The sequence below is a fragment of the Taudactylus pleione genome, unplaced genomic scaffold (genome assembly GCF_031769625.1).
Source record: "Taudactylus pleione unplaced genomic scaffold, aTauple2 ptg000629l, whole genome shotgun sequence".
NCBI classification, from domain to species: domain Eukaryota; kingdom Metazoa; phylum Chordata; class Amphibia; order Anura; family Myobatrachidae; genus Taudactylus; species Taudactylus pleione.
Genome location: NW_028285031.1, coordinates 2941464 through 2961072, shown reverse-complemented (window position 1 = coordinate 2961072; position 19609 = coordinate 2941464). Strand labels below are relative to the sequence as shown.

Here is a 19609-nt window from a genome sequence, read left to right as displayed (position 1 = left end):
CGCGTCCTGCGGGACCTGACCAGTTTTTAAAACTGGGTCCCCTGGTTGCTGTAGCGCGTAAAAGCGCACTATAGCGCGTATTTTGCGAACCCTGACCTTGGTAGAATTTCTAGAATAATGAACATCACAAAAGTGACAGTGCCGGAAAGATCTGTTCTGCAGTTCATGACCTTACGTTCTTCGCCGGATAGTCTGCATTGGACAAACAAGCCGAGTCCCCCACAGCACTTACTACTTTTATTAGTTTCTAATTATTCACTTAATCCAATCTACGCCATTACCATTTTCCGTATCTACATACTGTTATAATGGGCACCTAAGGGGTGTATGTCAGCTGGGTGCTAAAGTGCTACGAAACTGGACTATTTGCCAAACATGCAAAGGAGTGAATATCATAGGCGCAAGTTATTTCCCTATTCTGGGACTTACTGACCGTAAAAAGTCCTGGTCATGTTCCACACATGTAGCACTGTCCTATCCTATGCCTCCCACCACTGTATGTATAACTTTTGGGTATTAGTCCAATGTTACTATGTGGTGTAACAGCAGAGTATTAGTAAAATGCTATCATGCAATGCAATGGTACCTGTCAGCAGATGGTTAGTTATAAAGGGACTGTTGTCTCCTAGTTATTGGATTGAGTGGTGGTGGCCCACCCTGCAATAGTTCTAGCAGTTATTACTAGCTGGCTGATGCCCAAACACATCCACTGGTGGCGCTCACAGGTCAATCTAATTTCCCATTTCCCTCAATCAAGTCCGATCAAATTCAGATTCCTGTAATTTATTCGATTTTGCTTACTAAATAACTTGATCGGAGTTCAGGGCTAAATATATAATTACTAGAGTACATTGCCATTATATCCCTATCGTAGTGTATCCATATTAATGCCTATGTTATAAGCAGATGTATTCTACTGTTCCGATATACTGGTCAAAGCTGAAGACTCTCATCCTGCCTGTAAACGGTTACACAATACAGGCAGGATGAGCCTCTTCAGCTTTGACCAGAGTGGACTGTGTTGCATCATAAACAGACTTTGTGATGTCACTCAGCTTGAGTATAACAGCTGGTGCACTTAGGGCCTGATTCAGAGCCGCTCGTAAGCGGCCGCTCGTTCGCTCCGAGCGATGTTCGCACAACTGCGCATGCGTATGGGTTGTAATACGTATGCGCGAACCAGTCATTGCGGTCGGAAATTGTGTGCTCGCAAAATAGCGAATGCCTGCTAATTTGAGTGACAGATTGAGGCGTTTGTGGGTGGTAACGGGGGAAGGTGCTTGAAAACGGGGAGTGGAGATCCGAACGCAGGCGTGCCAAAAGGTCAAAACGGGCGTTTTAAGGGTGTGCATAATTAACAAAGCAGCGTCATCGACCACGTCACTTGGTTGTCTCTTAGCCTGAACTGTTCGCATTATTGCGTTAGGAAAATCCAACCACAAGCACTGTGAGCAGTTCAGATGCCTTACGATGTACTAATCAAATAAATAGCGGAGATGACGTAGGATGTGAGCAGCCAGAGGGCGTCTTTACAAAATAGCGAGCGCACATTTCGTTCGCTCGCTCAGACATAGAGGCGTCAACAGACCGCAAAGAGCAAATAGCCGGCCCCTTTTTCTGAACGAGCGAGCACTAATAGCATCCGGCTCTGAATCAGGCCCTTAGTGAGCATATGTGCACTGGGAGCATATGTGCACTGTAATGTGTATTTTCCCTGCTTATCTGTGACTGCTAGATTTGACCTAGTTTCAGATAAGCTGATTTTATAGCTTTAAAAATAGTATTTATATACAAATCGCTCTGGTTTGACTTAATGAATGAAGATATGGTATGCTGGCCATACACTAGTACGACCAGCATAAGATTAATCTTACGATTTCCCTTGTACTCCCCGGCAGATCCCTGGCAGTCCCGCCCGCAATATTGACACACGATGTTCATACGATCTCGATGTATTAAAACTATACTGTCACGGTGTGTCTATTGTGTTTATTTAAACATTTATTTACAGGTGAATTACAGGTACCAGCGGGCCCTTAATGCCCCGCATGCTGGTACTTGTGGTCCTCCAAGTACCAGCATGCGGGGGAGGCTTGCTGGGACCTGCAGTACTACTCGTAAATACAATGTTTTCACTTCTTTTTTTACACTACACTTAAACACTATCAACCCGGCACCCACCGCCCCAGGGGTGCCGGGGATAGGCTGGACTGACTAGCAGTCAGGGTTGATGCTTCGGCTGGGGGCCCGGCAAAATGGCTCCCCTGGCTGTGGCATCAGCCCCCTGCTACAAAAAGTCTGGTGCTAGTTCTGGAAAATACAAGGGGACCTTGCACATTTTTTTCCCATGTATTTCCAGAACCAGGACAGGATCAGAGCCCAGTGCTGGTTGTGCAGAATACGGGGGACCCCTGTGTCGTTTGTCCCTCGTATTTAGGCAACCAGGGCTGGTTCTGACTAGCCCAGTGCTGGTTGTGCTTACATATTGGGGACCCTACGTCGTTTGTCCCCCGTATGTTGCACAACCAGCACTGGGTCACTAAAAGCTGGTTGCTCTTTGGGGGAGGACGCTGTTTTTTTATTTTTTTAAACACCTATTTTTTTATTTTTTTTTTCACAATGCATGGATGGTTCTCACTGAAACATCCCTGCATCTGTGTTTATTTTATTAAAGACAGATGCATGCATCACGGATTTTCCCGTGCGTGCATCAGTCTTTTTTTATTTTAACAAATGACAAGGGTCTTACGCACGATGCATTGCATGCGCAAATACACGGCACAATCGGCATACGATCACAATAGAAATGATGGGCTGCACATCTGATCATACGATACATTTTAAGAGCTGCGGGAGCGCGCATCGGATTGTATTCCTACCAAAATGCTACACTATTTCGACACGATTCATCGTACGACGCGTCGCAAATCGGGCAATCGGCCCGAAATCGCAGTGTCTGGCTAGTAGTAGAATTAAAATTGTTGCAACTTCTTTTTTTTTTTTTTCAAATGTGTTTTATTGCTTCAAAAGCATTTTTGGCAAAGAATCAATACAGTGTACAATATCATGAAGATAAAGTAATAGATATGAATAACAAGCATTCATTTATCCTACGGATATATCGTGGTTAACAGGTGACAAAGCAAAAAATGAAATGAACCAAATGCATGTCTAATTCAATGTTGTAGCTTTTTTTAATGTATATGAAAATATAGTTTAACCATTGACCTGACGCGGTCGCATCGTTTGTGACTACACTAGGTAGTGCGTTAACTGACAGTGCGACCTGTGAGAAACGCGCAGTGGGCGGCTGCCGGTAGATAATCCTCCAGCAGCCATCGCTAGCAGAGGAACCGCCCTGACGCTCTGTACCCCTGCACCCTCCCTCAGTGTCTGCCGTGATGCAGATCGGGCAGTACCCTCACCCGGCAGCTGCGGAGAGGAGCAGCTGCCGGGGAAATGTACATTAACCCCCCATCCCATTTCTGAGTGGTTTTTGGAAAAAAAATTGCTAAATAAGTGGTAGATTCAATCACCAAAACCGAGGTTGCTCTAGGACTGTGAGCTTCTTTATGGACTATCTGCAACTGTCGGGGAGATGTATCAAACCTTCGAGAGAGAGATAAAGAAGAGAAGTTTCCCATAGCAACCAGTCCACTTCTAACGATCATTTATCTAGTACAGTCTATAAAATGACTGGTTGGATATGTACGGTAGCAGTGTTGTGGATAGGCTGCATAGTTAGCAAGTGGGACTGTGCAGCTCTTTGTGTTATCAGAGCTACTGGTGCAGCAATCATTAGTATAAACAGTTCAGTTATCTTAACCTAAGCACATCTAGTAGGGGAGAACAACTACAGCCAATGCCCATCATTTATCTCTACAGCTTCGTCAGATGACTACATGAAGCATGGGCTGCCTGCTCATTTAGTTCCTGCAGTGCTTTCTGATGCCCTTGCTTTTGTACTCTGCATTGGTCAATAATGCCACCTAATTTCATTGGAGAGCTTTTAGTTAGCATGCAAAGAATGAGCTTGTGATCTACAGCAAAACCGCTGCAGCCCACCGCCTGTTATTAGGAGCAGCAGCTGGCAGCATGTACTTACTTTTCTAGCCCAGACAAGGTTTGTTGTCGGACAGGAGCAATCGTGCGCATAACGTGAAAAACACTCTAGACCAGGCCTGGCCAACCTGTGGCTCTCCAGCTGTTGTGAAACTACAAGTCCTAGCATGCCTTGCCATAGTTTTGCTATTAGGGAATGCTAAAACTCTGGCAAGGTATGCTGGGACTTGTAGTTTCAGCATGCCCTGCCATCCAGTTCCACAACAACTGGGGGTTCCCTGGTGGTCATTGAGCACCACATCCTGTGACCTGGCCTCTCAAAATTATCATAATACTGTTCTATTATTAATTGCCTTAAATGAACCTTATTTTATGTAGAATAAAAACTTAGGGGCCTATTTATCAGAATGCAGAGATAAGGATATATATATATTTTTATCTAATAGAAAGCTTCTTATCCAAAATGGCCACTGCAGCTCTGGAAGGGCTAACGCTGCATGTCTGCAACACTGGGCAGAGTTTAGCGACTGCAGCTATTAAGCCCCAACACTAGTATACTGTAATTCACAATGTAGGAGACTTGTTTGGTATGTTACACTACAGTGACGGGGAAGTTATGGCCCAGACTGCACCGCAATGCAGTAGAAGCCCTGGACCTCATTCAGAGTCGGTCGTTGCGGCCGCACGGTCGTAAGGGAAAAGGGGCCGGATATGCAAATGATGTACTCGCAAGTTGCTTCCTTAAGATCGGATCGTTAGCTGGCCGACCAAGGGGAGGATGCGGCCGTAAGACAAAAAATACGCCCCCTCCTCGTACGCATTACACATCATCTCCGGCCATATAAGGATTAATCGAGACCATCGGTAACCATCGGAACTGGTCGTAGAGCTTAAGGTTGACCATACCCTCTCTTAAGCACTACGATCAGGTCAGTGTACAAACCACCCATGTCACATGTGCCATGACACTACTTTGTCACTCAAACTACCGACCTGGCTGTGTTCAAAGAGAGAGAAATTTCTGATCGTAGCAGCTAGTTTGCGCACGCGCATTGCGAACTTTACGTATGCGCAGTTTAGCGAACATCGGTGGCGTACGACCGTGCGGCCGCAACGACCGACTCTGAATGAGGTCCCCAGTGCACAGAAAAAAAATTGTTTCACAGGACCAATTCCAGCGACTGCGGCACTGCAGCTTTAGTGTATAGTGCTAGTGTATTAAAAATGTATAGTTAGAGTAATTCAATTGTATGTGGTGCTTCACCCTGCAGTTTCTGAACAACAAAGTCCCATACTGCAGGGCTGTGTTGGCAACAGCTCATAGAGCATTGAGTACCATGGATTGTGCCCCAAATGTGGTTTGAAGCACTGCAGGAGGGAGAGTTTGATTCTGAGCTGCAATGCAGTGGTACATATAGGTGGTCCGGTAAAGGGGCTGCAGTAGTAGCCCCCGACTCCATATAGCCACTTCCGGTAGCTTCATTCCTCCAGCTGCTGGAGGGACTTAACATGATGAGTTTGAATTAACTCCAGAGTTGCAGAGCAAACTGGGAACTGTTGTCCCAGGATCTGTCCGCTCTGCCTCTGGAACCCAGATGTGGTCATGAAGTTTCAGGCTAAATATCTAAAGAGATTAAATCCACTCACCTAGACTTCAAGGCAGTGGCGTAACTAGGGTCTTTGAAGCCCAGGGCAAGTTTAAGATTGCCCCCCCCCCCATACAGCAAAACGTATTTGGCACTTGCCAAAAATGGGCGTGGTCACACAACGGAAGGGGCATGGCTACGGAAAATGGGGAATGCCAACATGACACGCCGCCCATTTCTTGTCACTCTGGGAACATTACCTTCCATTACATATGCACCTTACCTATGTAGGTCACATCGTCTGGAAGATGCCTGTTTGTGTAGGAATATTAACAAGGTCATCATCATACAACAGCTGTTCAGCCAGACTTGTGCCCCATGTGTAACTTCCTTCCCCCTGCGTCTCTCAGCCACACCATCACCTCACTGCATCGTCTCTTAGTCACACCGTCATTTCCCTCCCTGCGTCGTCTCTCAGCACACTGTCGCCTCCCCCCGCGTCATCTCTCAGTCACACCGTCGCCTCCCCCGCGTCGTCTCTCAGTCACACCGTCGCCTCCCCCATGTCGTCTCTCAGCACACCATCACCGCCATCCCTGCGTCAACTCAGCACACCATCACCTGCCCCTGCATCGTCTCTCAGCACACAGTCACCTCCCCCCCTGCGTCATCTGTCACGCGATTAGCTCCTCCCTGCGTCGTCGTCATCTCCCCGCGTTGTCTTTCAGCACACAGACAGACACACACTGACAGATACACACACACACACACTGACATAGATACACACTGACAGATACACACACACTGACACATATATATATATACTGACACATATACACACAAACACATATTGACATATATACACACACTGACACATACACCTCTTTCACCCAAATGCAGCCCCCCCTCCCCCGGCACCACACATAATATATTAACACACACCAACGGTGAGCCCTCCCCCCCACTCTCCCTCCGGCGCGGGTACGATACCCTGGCCGGCGGCGCCCCTCTGCAGGGCTTGCCACGGCGCCCAGGGCACAAGCCCCGCTGGCGCCCCCCATATTAACCAGGGAAGGGGGGGTCGCACCTGTTTACATCACTGCTTTAGGTTTCAGGGAGTGTGAAGGGGCTGTGCCAAGATCTACACTCTAAGGTGGTGCTACCCAATAATCCCAAATATGTAATATCATCAAAAAAAAGAAAAAGGAGAGTTATTTTAAAAGTGGGTGCACTCCAGATCTTAACCAGTAATTTGTTATAATAATTAAAGTATCCAGTATATGTGGTGCTTTACCCTGCAGTTTGTCATTAGAATATACAATTTGGTTTGCATTAAAAAGGAGACCAAATAGTCCATCCCCATGTTCCTTCTCAAATCATATAGCACAACAATTAACAATATACAATGTATTCTCTCTAGTATATAAATTATCCTATAAATATAGATAAATGTGTTTAAAATTGCTGCCCTCTGCCCTCAATGTTTCCTCTATTTGTGACCATGGGGTCTATTCATTAAGCAGAGAAAAACACTGTTTTGCGGCACACATTTTTCTCTGTTTGGTGCTATTCACACAGCGGGGTTACCAAGGAGCAGTTCATTACTTCTTCAGCGGCACCCCTGCTCCGAGGATGAATCGCATTACCATACTTTTGTATGGCGAGTGCAAAAAAACTCCATTTTCCATTCCTCTGGAGTAAAAAGATTACACCATCTCAGGATCTCAGGATGGCGTAATCTGTACTGCAAGACAGAAAGAGCAGGGACGTTGAATACTTCCCTGCTCTCTGCCCCCTTTAGCCTAGCATCCATTGCGGCCGGTCTGACGTGACCTGCTGCTCTCAGACACTGGCGCATGCACAGTGGGAAGCAGGCATATCGGGCTCCCGATATGTCTGTTCTCTCACTGGCTACAGGGATCGCGGAGGGGCCAGTACCACACAAAGGGCTCGATTCTATTCAGTGCGATGTAAATAGCTCTGGGAGTGAGCTCCCGGAGCTATTCAATACACCGCGCTGACAAGTCCGTCTATTGATTTCTTCTCTCATCCCCCCGGGAATGAGAGAAGAAATCCGACAAAAGTCCCGGCGCGAGGCTGTTTTCTGCCATTAGCGCCGGGAAAACAGCCTTGCGCCGGGAAGTTAGGTCGGGGAATGCCCGTTATTGCGCCTAAACACCCTGTTTAAGGCGCGATAACGAGCCTTCCCCGACCTAACAGTGCGATGAATTGAATAGCTCCGGGAGCTATCTCCTGGCGCTATTTACATCGCGCTGAATTGAATCGTGCCCAAAGATGCTGGACAGGTAAGTGTACATGGGCGAGATGCATCCCGCCATTCATCGCATGCATACTGGCGTAAATAACGCTGGTATGTATATAAAATGACACCGGACATCTGTAAGACCTGTCCTTTAGGATAGAGGAACTTCTGGGCCTATGCGCAAAAGGTCGCTCACGCCGCGGGGGGTGCTGGGAAGGATCCGATTTCATCTCTCTCAGGGGGGAGTCGGAGTAGAAGCCCATAGGCTTCTATTGGGCAACGCCATCTGAAGATGGTGTTGCCCACCGCATCCAAGCCCCGCAATGCATCGCATTCCAGAGCTTGGTGCATATGTGGTAAATGGTCAAACCTCCGAAAACATAATTTTCTGAGGTTTGACCGCAAACAATGCATTGCTACATCCTGCCACATGAATGGCTACAAAACATCACTATATAGCGCATCGATAAGGTGCGATATACTGTATAGAGATATTTTTCAGTAGCCACTTCATGAATAGACCCCATATCTCGATATGTAACCATATCTCAGTTTGTGTGTTTAGGTTGTATTTGAGTGTTTAAAATGTTATTGATACCACACATACAGCTACTGAATGCTAGTACTGCTGTAATGTAAGCTGTCCCATACAAAGTATCATGTATCTGGAATCCCAATGATAATTGACACAGTAGTTATTTTATGAAGTACACCTGTTATATTGTTATACTGAATCCGTAGTTCATTCTGTTCATTGATGTAATCCACCTTTATATATCATTGGCCATAATGTAACCATAGACCTGATGCAGAGTTATGCTGAGCGATTATCTGTAAATTGCGTATGTGCCAAGGTACATTATCGTAGTCGCTCGCAGCGTGATTGACAATCAGAAAGTGTTTGTGCGAGGTCACGGGGAGTGGCGGCAAGGAACACAGGTGTGTCACGTCCTGCGTCTACGATCCCTTATGCAAGAAAAATGTCTCTGGCGCCTCTGTTCCCGCGCCATTCTGTGCGACTGTAGGGTTACTCAGAACTGCTAGAATCAAATGATCTGCTACCGATGCTGTCTATGTACACAGATGCGTGGATGTGCAAAGCCACCGGTGGGCGCCTCCATACAAATCCCCGCGGCTGCCACATTTTCATATTTTCGCACAGCAACTGCGTACACCGACACAGCAATGGCGACATTAGCGTACAAATCTGAATCAGCCCCTATGTTAATAGGACTATACTATCGCTACTAGTTGGTTATACAATTCCATGTATTATTTAACGTTTGTTCATATGTCAGTTCTGAGATTGTGCGACTAGCTGTTATGCTATTGTATGGTTATGACATAATAGGGAAAGCTAGTGCACTTAAATAATAGGTTCCTACACAGGTGGTACGTCTAATCAGACAGTTAACCCTATATTCACAGTGAAGATTAGAACACACATCTAGTAATGTGCTATTGGTGGATATGAAAAAGACTCAGCTCATTCAGACCCGCTCGCTAGATGCGTTCGCTCGCACCCAGCGTACATCGAGCACCATCGGATGCGATCGCAACGCTTGAGGTTGATTATACCCTGCCGCAAGCACTGCGATCACTTCAGTGTGAAATTCAACCATGTGACTTGTACAATGACGTTGCCTGTTAATTATGCCCGCCTCTGAAACGGCGTTGAGACGCTCTGGCACGCCTGCGTTCGCACCTCCACTCCCCTGTTTCTAGGACGTGCCCCTTTTACCACCCACAATCGGCTTCTCCGGTCACTCATTCAGCTGAGCTGTGTATGCTGGGCGAGCGAACGTTTCCTGATCTTTCGCAGCGGTTCGCCCACGCGCATTGCGATGCATACGCAGATTGCAAAAATCGGCCAGCTACGAGCGAACGCATCCTACCGAGCGGATCTGAATCTCCTAAGTTCTAAATTATTATGGCCCCCGCACGGGTGATCCATAAATCTGATTTTCTCATTAAAGTTAATAATAGCCAGTTTATGTAGAGAAAAGTGCTGTTAGCAGGTATGATGTCAGACTTTTTGTATGGATATAAATCCTTTATTGCTAATTGGTCCCAAGAAGGCAGAAAGCATGGCAATTAGGAAACTATCTATTCAAAATTATGTAGAATTAGTTATGATGTTGTTAAATGGATCCTTCGTGTATTCTGTGTGAATAAACCTTGTAAACGCTTAAAGTAGATGGGTATAATCAGGAAGTAAGCCCGATTCATTTTGCATCTAGTGCAGATTCACAAATACATTGATTTTTATTTATTTTATTTTTAAAAAATTTTGGGTCCTGGACAAAGTAAGTATTTCATCCTGTTCTATCTCTTGCAGGAAACAGACCCAGATTTTGACCACTGTGCTGTCTGCATTGAGAGCTACAAGCAGAATGACATTGTACGCGTCCTGCCATGCAAGTAAGTAAGAGCAAGCTTGTGTAATCATGTTTGTGTGTGCTGTGACGCTGCTGCGCATCGGGTCAGTAACAAACTGCAGAGGTCCGCATCTGTCACATCACGGTAACGACCTTTTCTGCTGCATTACCAAAATAGCTGGAAAGTCAGCCTGCTATTGTAGTGAGTTGACAAACAGAACATTTAGATTTAAGGTCTGGCACTTTTAGGATTTAGTACGCATTAATTTTCCTGTGACGCACAGCATTGTAGTTAGTGATACATGCTGTGGACAAAAAGGTACAGTATAAAAAAAATTGTACAGTTCATATTTACTAAATGTTATATATATTATATATATTATAATATTTTTCTAGAAGCCAGAAAACTTTGCTCGGTTTTCCTGCAGCAGTAATTGCTTTCTTACATGGCATCCATGAGTCAATGTAAGATAAGGTCCCTTTGCACTGTAGAAATATAATTTTCTGAAAGGTGAAAATTATTTTATTTTTTTTTATAATTATTTTACATAATTGTTGGAGCAGAATTTTGTTATGTAATAGCCTGTCATGTCTAGTCCCTTGCCTGACCTTGTGAGGAGCCTATTAAGAGATGCAGGTGCACAATATAGACCATTCCCATAGACATGCACAAGCTAACCAGTGCCTGATAATAATGGCTTGGGATGTTTCATTATTTGTATTTGTAACTTTGTGGTAAAATGAGTTTCACTGAGACTACAAAATGTTAAGAACTGATTTCTTCAAATAAAAGTAAAAAAAAAAGCAACAACAAAAAGAGTCATGAAGTTCATATTAGCACTGTTATATGGCAAGAAAGATCGGTACCTCACCATGTTCGGCTGACGTGCATAATCCGTGCACGTTATGAGTGAGTTTTGCCTAATGTCACATGTACTGTATCTGGCATCTGCAAATGTCGTCCCAGTGAGTTCTGATTTCAACAAATAGAAATTCTGACATCATAGATACAAAAGCATTACAAGAATGAACTAGATGGGCCCTCATTTCAATAAAAATCTCCAGGAAACATCCCCTCTCCACGCCCATCACTCCTCTGCTATAATGTTGTGTTAGGGTGCGGCCTAGTTAGTGAGACTGAGTTTTAGTAGGTTTTGTTTGTTAGCCCCTAACATACATACATGTGAAGAACTTCTCTAGAACGCCTCCTCTTCTCTGCTCTATTAGACTGCCCCCTAGTGTCTGGACCTTACATTGGTCACTAAGAGCTCACCATTTCAGATAAGCTTACCTCCACTGCTTAAACCCCCTTTCACCTCATGCTTTTCCACCACCGCACTTGCATTCTTCAGTAGTTCTCCTGTTGGCAGGACAGTATCATTTCTCAGACAGTGAAATGCGTTGGCCTTTGCAGAGTGGGCGTTACTTGACTGAAATGTGGTTGGGTGGGTGACAGCAAGGTTTGTGTTGGTTTACCTTATTTCGTCCAACTTTACTCATGTAAATGGTTCATTTTGTACCAGCTGACCACCCATTCAGCCCACACTTTGCGTCTTATTCTCTTTACCATTTAGGGCCGTATTCAATTGCCGGCGAAAAGTTCTCGCCGGTGACGTCATTTCGCCAGCCGAGAACTTTTCCCCATATTCAATTCCACAGAGTTTCCGCCTGTGCAAAAAGTCTGCGCCTTGTAACCAGCGGACAAGATTTTCCTCTGAAAGGAGGCGGAAAAGAGTGCAGATTTGGGGTGTAAAGTTGCGGGAAAACCCCTGCAGCCTTGGGACAGGCCCCCAAAGGTAAACTGCGTAAAAAAAAAGTTTAAAAAATACTTTAGATCACCCGAAAAAAGTACTTTCATTTTGGGGGCGAAAAACACCAAAGTTGGGGGACAAACTAAAAACTAGCAAACTAGACTCCAGGGGGTCCCCCAAGTATGCCAAGCTGTTTTTTTGTTTGCAGGTGCTTGTGAAGGTGCCTTTTCTTTAAATTTTTTAAAAACGCACTTTAGCGATTTTTAACTATGCTTGAACCCATTTTCATGTACCCCAAATTAACTGGGACTACTTATTTTTAAAAAATGAAACAGCTAAATGCTATTCTTCACCACTTAAGCAAAAACGCAAAATAGCACCAATTGAGAGCATTAAAGCACCCCAAATACCTTCAGCAGGGCTATTCGGGGGTATTCATAGTGAGCCCCCATGTCAGTGGATCTTTTGGGGGGTGTCAGACTGATTTCCCCAAATCTGACAGTACTTTTCGCCGATCTCCGTTTCGCCTGGACGCGTTCCCGCGTCCTTTGCAATTGAATAGGACGAATCACGGTGATAAGCGCGATACTTTTCCGCATGTAAAACTGGCGATGACGGCGAAAACTCCGGGACTTTTCGCCGGCAATTGAATACGGGTTTTTAGATTGCAAACTCTTATGAACAAGGTCCTCTGTATCTTTGTACAGAATTAGATTGGCTCTTCATAAATAATAATCAAGTATTATCAGCTAGTGGCATTTGACACCTACACTTGTGTTACTGCATTATTGAACCCAAAAGAATGTGTTGTGTGGCCTCTCCACAGAGCTAACTATTTGTTACACACGTGTACTGTTTTCTTCTTCACAAATACATGTATTTGTGGGAGCAAATGGTGGAAAGCACTTTATTCACACGTCTACTTAAACTGTATTATGCCTGTAGCCCAAGTATCCCTGTCCTGGCCAGTCTGATATGATTTATGTTGAGGCCGTTTATGTACAGTATGTATCTGCTAGCTGGTTAATGCCCCTACTAATATCCATGGGGGGGTTATGTGAAAGTACTCTTTTCTAAGACCATCAATTTACATCCCTTTTATTCCAGCTGCTGGCTAAAGGATTGTCTGTTCATCAGGCAGCTGTACTAGCTTGTAGTGCAGGGAAAATGTAGCTTACTTCACTATTTGTTATAAAGCATAACATGATTTGGGTGTGATAATATAAATAAAACATGATTTCAATAGTCACATGATACAGTAGGTACCCCAACACCTTGTGCATGGGGGGGGGGGGGGGGCTGCAGGAGAATACAGTACATACTGTTACATTATCTTGTATTAAAATTAGAACTTTTTTAACAGGAATCAACATCAAATTAAGGTTTTTTTTATTTTAATGGGGACATTAACCAAAAATCCATGGATCTCTTTATTACAAATTCATGTAATTTAAGGTCCCTATAATAACTATCTGCAGACTCAATTTAACTATTAATACGCAAATGATGCTAATATACGTAACTTTCTAATAAATAAGGAGCTTAATTTAGCTACGCACAAGTTTACAGTGGCGCCACATCCGATCCCGCAGGTCAAGAGGTCTGGAGGCTCCTGGGAAAAACATGATTCTTGTGATGTCTATTGTGGCTTTAAGATTTATTTTGTTTATAGCAAAACATAATACACAAAAATATTGGATTATGCTATGTTGGATTGTTAATCCAGAAAGGAGTCGGGCTGCCATTTTGAAGACCGTACTAGTGACAGTGACCGTTCAATGCACTTTACAGGTTTTCCACTTTAGTCTGACTGGACAGTATGCAGAATGAGGATAAATAAGAGGGACATGGTTACGTTTCGGGTTCTTGCCCATTCTCCAAACGTAATGTGTGTTTCCTATCTTTGTACTGTTCAAGTCTCCTTACATTTCTTTTCTGCATTTGTTTAAAACACGGGACATTATTAGGAAAACATGCAACATCTGATTTACATCTCTTCTGGAGCTATTAAGGAAGAGAGAGATCTTTTAATAACTTAATGTAATTTTACCCGCCTCCTAAATGCAGCAGATGGGGACCAATGGCAGCTAAGTGATGTCATAGATACTCGTGCAGTAAATGATTGGGTATATTTTTATTTTTATTTTACTACATATTTGTTTTGCCCTAAATGATGTATTCGGACAGCTTATAAAAAAACTGTCGAGAAATACAACTTTTAAACAAGAGTGGAGAATAAAATTGCAACTAGGTGCTGTTATAAGAACTAAAATCTGAACGGTTTTATAAAAATACTCAATAGTTTTAAATAAAAAGCTGCAGGTCATAACAAGAAACACCTCCAAATGGAAACACCAAAATATTATATTAACCAGTGTTATAAAGGTCTAAAAATATGACACTAGTATGGAGAGAAATTGTCACAAATTTAAAATGTAATTCTTTTATTTAATATTCAAAGACCTAAACAGGCATATAATAAACCCTTAATAAAAAAAAAAAACAATCATAAATAAATCCAAGCACATTGGTGTGAGTGATATAAAGTCACTTTTACCAAATTAAGGCACATATGATAGTTCATAGGAGACCTGTCAGATAGATAGTTTAAACCTGATTAGTATAATAATACAGATGCGTAAACCATTATAATCTAATATGTGTCTGCTGCCCAGGGGTTGGCTTCACAAGGGTGTCCTCCTCCATGTCCATGGCACACGTTGGATACTGTGAACAGGTCCCATAAGTAGACGTAAAATTCTCCCAAGGCCGTAGATGTTGGGGATCACCAGACCCCAGGTGACCTGATGTCTGATCGGAATGTCTCTCTCCTCCGGTATGGTAATGTAGGCAATCTGTTACCACAGCTGATAACGGCGTAAGTGTTTTCAATCTGAGCTAGACTCTTTTTCAAAGCTCTTTTGAAAAAAAAAAGAGTCCAGGTCGAATTTGAAACAGGTGACTACAAGGGCTAACTGTGCTACAAGCAATCAAGCAGCTGCTGGTTGAGTACAATGGTCTTCATGAGGCATATCAGAATGAATACCTTATTGTACTTTGTGAAAGAGGGCGTTTGGTAACAAACCCACCAAATTCCTCCTCTGTTGGCAAACAATGTGTTGTTGGTTTGGGGTTTGTAGACTGGAGACGGATTAGACACTGTAGAGTTGCAAAACTCTCCCCAAGTCTGATAAATCTCAGTTGTGATTCTTGAGGCTGATGTAAGCTACATGAGTCTATTTACTAATTCCCAACACTTTTGTTTGTGTTCATGCCCGATATTTAAAAGGGCAGTACTTTTACTAGCCATGTCTTGCTAGTAAAAGCACTGCCCTTTTAAATATCGGGCATGAACAGAATAATGGCTGAAGTGTCCTCCTCTCTGTCCATGGCATAGGTTGTCTATCTCTCCGGATGTCCATAATGGTGGTGTTTGTGTGTTCTCATGATACACATAGGGTCTCTTACTACAATTAGGGCAACATTTGGTTATGACTTGACATCTGGATATAATTTCTAGTAGGGTGCATAAACTCATGGAACACAGTTAATCCACATGTGATCATCCTTTTTGAGCAAGGTAACACTCCATGCCAGAAGGTCTAGGCGATCTCTTGAATGGTTCCAGAAACATAACCATGATTTTGGCTTAATTTGGTGGTTTTACATTCTCCAGATCTCAATCCAGTTGTTTCACTGCATAACATAAAATGTACTACTCTGAATAGAGGTTCACTTGCAGTCAATTTGCCTTCACTCTTGGGTGATTGGGGTCTACATGATCAGGCATTTCTGTGTTGCACTTTGATGGTCCGTTTCCTGAAGGTTGCACTCGGCTCTGAGGGCAAAGAGGAATGAGGCATTATTAGGTAGCAGTGCCTAATAAATTAGTCACTCAGATTTTATGAGTCATCTACATAGATGTATATGTTTTGTTAGGTTACAGCGGCTCTATCAGATTTTCAGTAGTCTATTTGTGAGAGGTATCCAGATAGAAGATCGACAATAAAAAATCGTCAGTCAATAGGTCGACACCAAATGGTCGACTTGCAATAGGTTAACAGGTACTAAAGGTCAACTGACAAAAAGTCGACAGGGTTAAAAGGTTGACAGGTTGAAATGGACGGCACAGAAAAAAATTGGTTGACATAATTTTTTATTTTCAACATTTTCAAGGTGAGGGTTAGTGTTATGCGTTTGTGGGTGGGTTGGGGTTAGGCTGCCAGAGGAGACGGTTAGGGTTAGGCTAGTGAAATTGGCAGTTATGAAGCTTTCAGAAGGAATTCTTACAAACAAAAGAAGATTTTTTTTTTTTTTTTTTTTGGGCAGTTTATTATTATTTTTTTTTAGATTATTTTTAACATTTCATAAAAAACCTTTCACAAGCCAGCAACTCTATCTCCGGTTCTGCAAGCCCTGTAATATCAGGCCCTGTGCAGAAATCCCTCACTTGTATCATGCGGTAATAGAGCACGGAGCAGAAATACTTAGGCAGTAATGATTTTATGTCTGGTTGTATTAGATTATCTGTGAATGCTAAAGCACCAAGACAATAGCTCTGCTGATATGGATGTCAATGATAAATGCCATGTCTGTGTCCTTCTATTATGTTCTCAGCATTTGAAACGTGGTACCATGTAATTACCAGTGTGCCCCATCCATCCTTTAACGTCTGTTTTTTTTTTTCCCATTTTTTTTATTTCAAGGCTAATCACAATAATCATTTTATACTTGGTTGTGTCATTCTGCAGGTACCTATTCTAGTATTTTTGGCTGATGAGGTTTTGTTGAAGCAATATGTTTGAAAGCCATGCTAGCACTCTGAGTCGGAGGGAATGTTTTGTATTGCATCATCAAAATTCAGCGATCTGCAATGCTTTACAGCAAGAGGCAGGGCCACAATGAAGCTATTCAGAGCCCCGCCCACTTTACTTCAGATGAAGACGGGATGCCAGAGGGTTGTGCAGCATGGGCGGGGCCACGATAATGCTGTTCACAGTGACTGCTCTTCACAGCCCCACCCACTTTACATGTGGACAGGATGCGGTAGGGTTGTGCAGTAGCGGCGGGGTTATGGTAATGCACTTCATGGCAATTGGCGCCAGCTAGTCTCCAAACCAATCACTTCACTGAGGAAGTGGACACGAACCAGCAGGGTGGTGTACCCTCCGGTAATTCTGGGAGAGTAGGCAGGTATCTATTTTATGCAGTATACCCATTGCTCTTGCATAGAATAAAATTAATTTCCATCACGCCATGATTTTCCAATGTGCACCATTTAGCTCGATATGCTTATAACTAGACCTTTTTATAGCTTTAAATATCACCGTTAAGCATACGTTTAGATGCTCTGGAAAAGGAAACCATGTCTAGACCATTTGTTCACTGTTAAAAAAAAAATGAAATGCTGGATGAGGCAGCCAGGGCACTGAACAAGACTGTTTTTTTTGTTTTGTTTTGGTTTTCTTTGCTTTTCTAAGGCTTTAGAAGCTTGACCGGTCTTGACCGTGCAAACTAGTAATGCACAAAGAACTTTCCCATGATGTAAGTCCATTATCATTGGCAGGCATGTTCTAACATGAGCAGCCAAATCCGCAACAGAGTGGACAACAAGCTGTGTTAATATTGTCTTTCACAAAGAAAATGGTTTTCTAAGATAAAATGCACTGATACGGACGGGTCTTTATCTCAGGCTATTTGGAGAGTGCGAGAGAGCGCTCAGTAGTCAATGCGAAGCCGAGTCTAGTCGCAATCTAAGCCGATAAAATCTAAAAGTCATTATGTCTGAAAGCCGTTTATAGATCTCCCCGATTACAAACTTGGTGCAAGGAAAGGGAGGAGGATTCTCGTGGCCAGTAAATGGAAATATGTCATCTTTTTGCTTCAGCTTCGTTTCTACCAGTGTTGTGCATCGTATCTCATGCCTCCTGTTTCTGAGCTTGTCACTGTCAGGCCAGGCACAGAGGATGTGACTGCAGTTAATTGTAATCATGACTGTAACGACAGCACTGTACAATGACTCTACCATAACATTTAATTCTAATAAACCCCAATTCCCGCACCAATTAGTAGAACCATGAGCTCACAGTGGGGAGAAGTCTGAAGGTCAGTTACGAGTATACAATGGTTGTCGGAGGAGTTGAGTACATGGCTGTCGTGGTTTGTCTACTCTGTTGTACTGACAACCGTTCAGTGCCCAAAGTTTATCTTCAGGCATATCCTGGCTGTCTGCTCAAGAGAAGAGTCCATTGCATAACCTGCCCACAATTTAATCAACTTTTATTTTTTTATATTTAATTTACCCCTTTACCCAATCTCAATTCTATTACGTTCTCCAGCTGAATGGTGATCATTATGTCACCAGGTCCCCTCCAGCACATCTGGAGCTAGATTTGCATTTCCTTCCCAATTCCTTTCCTTTTTACCTCTCTTCTACTTAAAGAAATTATTATTAGTTTGATTCCTATGTACTTTTATATCACTGTCTGTCTCTCTTATAATAATCACCTATATCCTCTCTTAAAGAGACTCTGGCATCAGAATATATATGTTTTTATCTTTAGATACATACTATTTATATGGGAGTCAGTGATTTTTATTTACACACTGTAGGCAGCCGTAAGTTCCGAGATGTCCATTCACTCTCTTCTTCCTTCTAAACAAAAGTTTCATTACCTAGTAAGGTATATTACTCTTTTTACAGTGGTAATTGGTTCAAATATAGAGGAAGGTTGGCGCTTCAGCAGCACATGTATGAGGTTTTATCTGGAACAAGAGCAAAAGTGAAGCTTAAGATAGGCTTATAATTTGCTGTTTATTGCAGGTTTTGAAATGGGAAAGCTTTAAACAAAATGTTGTTAGGCTCTTGGTGGAAATTTGTTCATTCTCACATGCTCCTTCCTTACTGAATCTTTCCTCATTCTCATATTCCTATTCTCCTACCTTACAATTTCCTTCCTCATTCTCACATTCCTACACTCTCCTCCCTGACTGTGTCCTTCCTCATTCTCACATTCCTGCACTCTCCTTCCAGATTGTGTCCTTCCTCATTTTCACATTCCTACACTCTACTCCCTGACTGTGTCCTTCCTCATTCTGACATTCCTACACTCTCCTCCCTTACGATGTCCTTCCTCATTCTCACATTCCTACACTCTACTCCCTGACTGTGTCCTTCCTCATTCTCACATTCCAACTCTCCTCCCTGACTGTGTCATTTCTCATTCTGACATTCCTACACTCTCCTCCCTTACGATGTCCTTCCTCATTCTCACATTCCTACACTCTCCTCCCTGACTGTGTCCTTCCTCATTCTCACATTCCTACTCTCCTCCCTGACTGTGTCCTTCCTCATTCTCACATTCCTACTCTCCTCCCTGACTGTGTCCTTCCTCATTCTGACATTCCTACACTCTCTTCTCTCACTATACCCTTCCTCATTCTGACATTCCTACACTCTCCTCCCTCACTATACCCTTCCTCATTCTCACATTCCTACACTCTCCTCCCTCACTGTACCCTTCCTCATTCTCACATTCCTACACTCTCCTCCCTCACTGTCCCCTTCCT

General features: G+C 43.3%; 1 protein-coding gene across 3 annotated transcripts in view; it reads left to right on the top strand.

Annotated features, from left to right (window-relative positions):
* RNF130 (ring finger protein 130) overlaps window positions 1-19609 on the top strand; it is a 244287-nt gene that overhangs the window by 170187 nt on the left and 54491 nt on the right. For all 3 annotated transcript variants that reach the window (XM_088454758.1, XM_088454759.1, XM_088454757.1), the window contains exon 5: window positions 10250-10332. In XM_088454758.1, coding sequence (XP_088310884.1) covers window positions 10250-10332 — 83 coding nt within the window. The remainder of the gene's footprint in view (window positions 1-10249; window positions 10333-19609) is intronic.